The sequence below is a fragment of the Sus scrofa genome, chromosome 2 (assembly GCF_054392235.1).
Source record: "Sus scrofa isolate SSC_HxYL_T2T_F1_AM1 chromosome 2, Sscrofa_HxYL_maternal_Yorkshire_Landrace_v2.0, whole genome shotgun sequence".
Lineage (NCBI taxonomy): Eukaryota > Metazoa > Chordata > Mammalia > Artiodactyla > Suidae > Sus > Sus scrofa.
In genome coordinates, this window is record NC_139384.1 from 65,587,294 (window position 1) to 65,590,828 (window position 3,535).

General features: G+C 35.4%; 1 protein-coding gene across 1 annotated transcript; it reads right to left on the bottom strand.

Moving 5' to 3' along the window:
• Positions 1 to 2,147: 2,147 nt before the first annotated feature.
• LOC110259608 (olfactory receptor 5V1-like) lies at positions 2,148 to 3,089 on the bottom strand. Its single transcript, XM_021085084.1, has one exon. It carries the CDS (start codon positions 3,087 to 3,089, stop codon positions 2,148 to 2,150), a length of 942 nt encoding a protein of 313 aa, XP_020940743.1.
• Positions 3,090 to 3,535: the final 446 nt, after the last annotated feature.

The following is a 3,535-nucleotide window of genomic DNA, read 5'->3' on the forward strand; positions in this document are numbered from 1 at the left end:
TTATCTTATATCAAAACAAAAAAGCATAGGGAATTCTAGAACTTCCTTTTAGTTACAAATAAAATTTTCCTTTATTGGCCAAGGCCAGAGTTGTGGATTATGAGGTGAGGCAACTATTGTTTCCAATAGGACAGAATTAGATTCCAGATTTGTTTACTAATAAAGATATAACCCCAATGTCTTTAAGAATATTGCATTCAGACAAGAAGTGAAACATAAAATAAATGTTTGGATATCTGGTATGTAAAATGAGCAAATGGTTGAGCTCTTAATATTTTATTCAATTTTCTATGCTGTTACATAAAGAAATCCCAAGCATTTTTTATATGATGAGGACTTGATTCTTTCACACCACATGCAAACTTGGAAATAGAGCATAAAATAAGGAATAAAATACAACAAATAACAAATTTATGAGTCTAGTAGTGTTATTACTTCATTTATTTTTCCATGTATGCAAGGATTTTCCCACTCTTTCTAATATTAGGTTGGTGACTATGGTAGCGGGTTTACTCACCACACCTCCATGAACATCCCTCTATGTTGTGGAAGAGGTATATTAGGTCAATGCTCAATTTTTACTGAAAATGTAATTAATCCCAAAGCATGTCCTCTAACTCATGTGGCACAAGTACATATGATCAGGCTACCATTTGGTAAAATTTTGAAAATCACTAAGAAATCCATGACAATGCACAGGAGGAAGTGACAGGCTGTTTTTGAATAACATAATACCTCACTAGTGATATTATTCTATCATTTAGTGGTAATGGAAAGACAAAATGCAGATAGAAGGACAACAAAATATAGTGAAGGCCAGACAATGAAGAGAGAATGAGAAATGCAGAGAGTGGGGATATGTTGATAGTGATCATTGGAGAGTCTATTTTGAAAGTAATCGGGATGTCCAGAGTGGGCAGAACTTATGAGAAAAATTATACATGCTTTCTGACTTAAAGCAGTAGGGCAAAGAAAATAATCCTATCTCTACATGTGACAAGAAGAGGAAAGGTAGTAAAAATGGTGTATCCTCCACAGTCAGAAACTAGACTTCTCTATGCAAAGTTGATCAAAGTGCTGAGACTGGTCTCTTTCACAAACTTTGAGTAGCTAGGAAAATTGATTAAAAGATACAAGGTAGCACATAAAAATGTATGTATGTGTATTAAGTGATGATACTTTCAGTTTTCACCATGTTGAGGCTAAGAGGAGAGTAGTACAGTGAGCTGAATTAGATAACTAAATCAGAGACAAAACTAAGTACCTGTATTGTAGACACATACAGAACTGAGAATGGATAGGGACATCAAAAAGAGAGAGAAATAGAAATATAGAGGAGGTGGAAGATAAAACTGAAGAAATTGAAAGAAAAACATTAAGGAGAAATGCCATATTCAGTCAATCAAATAAGGGAAAGGAGCATAAGGATGATCTATAGATATTTATTTATAAGCAGATGAAAACATACAGATAATATGGTTTTTTTAAAATATGGTCTTTTTATCATATGGATACAAATATGACTTGAAGTCCAAGTTAACTTTATACAGGTTCACTTTAAAACTGATACACTAGTGAAATTATTAACATTTCTGTGCTTACATTAAAAAATGTCACATATTGGATGACAAGGTTCAGGTGGATATATAGATATAATTCTATAGAAAACTAATTATAGACATTTGTGTCTGTAAAGGTAACTATGTATTCTATATACAGCAGAAGAAAAATATTTTACAAATTATGAATTTATTATAAGTAAACTTTGAATCATTCACTTTTTTAAATTTAATTTCATTGGAATATAGTTGATTAAAAATTTTATATTAGTTTCAGGAGTACAGCAAGGTGAATCAGTAATACATATAAATGCAACAATTCTTTTTTTCCCATAGAGGTTATTACAAACTATTAAGTAGATTTTCCTGTGCCATACTATAAGCTCTTGTTCATCTATTTTATACAGTAGTTTGAATATATTATTTCTACCCTCCCAATTCAACCCTCCCCCAATTTGTATCACCTATGGTGACCATAAGATTTAATTTGAAATCATTGTTTGTTTTGTTTTTTTTAAAATATGGCCTTTTTATCATTTTCACTAGATTACACATATAAGTCATGTCACATGATATTTAATATTATACTTAGTGTAAAAATCCTCTATGACATAAGACCCTTCTGACTGCTCCTTTCACCTCTGTGTTTCTCAGGCTGTAGATCATGGGGTTTAACATTGGGGTAACAATTCCATATAACATGGAGATAAGTCTGTCTATTCCTGGGGAGTGTTGACTGGAATACGGGCGTACATAAGTAAATACCGTTGTGCCACCAAACAAACAGACCACTAGAAGGTGGGAAGCACATGTGGAAAAGGCTTTTCGCTTCCCTTCCACTGACTGGATCTTCAGGACGGTAGATATGATGTAGAAATAAGAGATAAAGGTGACCAGGAAGGCACTGATTCCCAAGATACCTGCTTCCACCAAAATAAGCATTTCTGCCACATAGGTGGATGAGCAGGAGAGGGCCACCACTGGTGGGATGTCACAATAGTACTGGTTAACTAGATTGTACTTACAGAAAGAAAGGCGGAACGTGGACACAGTATGAAGGAGGGAATTGAGAAACCCTGCTGTCCAGGTCCCAACAGTGAGCTGAACACAGCGGACCTTGGTAATAATTAGGGTGTAACGAAGAGGGAAACAGATGGCCACATAACGGTCATAAGCCATGACAGAAAGAAGGAAGACCTCAGTCCCCACCAGGGCCACCAGAAAATAAAGCTGTAGAGCACACCCAACAAAGGAAATACTGTGGTTCTCAGTCAAGAGGTTCTCCAGCATTTTAGGGACAGTGGTTGAAGGGCAGAATATGTCTAAGAGGGCCAGATTTGCCAAGAAGTAATACATGGGTGTGTGCAGTTTTTTCTCAGTCCCAATGGCCAAGAGAATGGCCCCGTTTCCCACCAAGGTGACTTGATAGATGATGGCAAAGACCACGAAGAGAGGGTAGCGCACCGCAGGGAGGTCAGAGAGCCCTATGAGGATAAACTGAGTCACTGTGGTTTCATTGCAGATGTCCATATCCTGTGTCCACAAGGGTCTTTCTGAAGGAAATATAACGAACAAACATGGGTTAGAGTCAAAAGCCAAGAGGCTAACAATGAGAAAGTCTTGCAAAATAGTTGGTCTGTGGTTGGTGATAAATTATATTACAATTATATTTTAATTAGAGATTTCAATTGTTTAACTACTTTAAAAAAATCATCTGTGTCCCTGATTCCTGAAAAATTCTTCCTCAGTTCCTTATCAAGAGGAAGATGTCAAGAAATAAACAACATTTTTTGAAATTTGCTACTCTGAACCCTTTAGGAGTGCTTGTGATTTCACAATTCAGTGACAGCTGAGATTTATCACACCTCTTGGATATTTATCTTATTTTGCCTTGTATAATCTTCATGTGTACAGTTTTATGTACTACCTCAAAACTATCATGAAAGTAGCAATAGTGTATTATTTGTTGTTATATA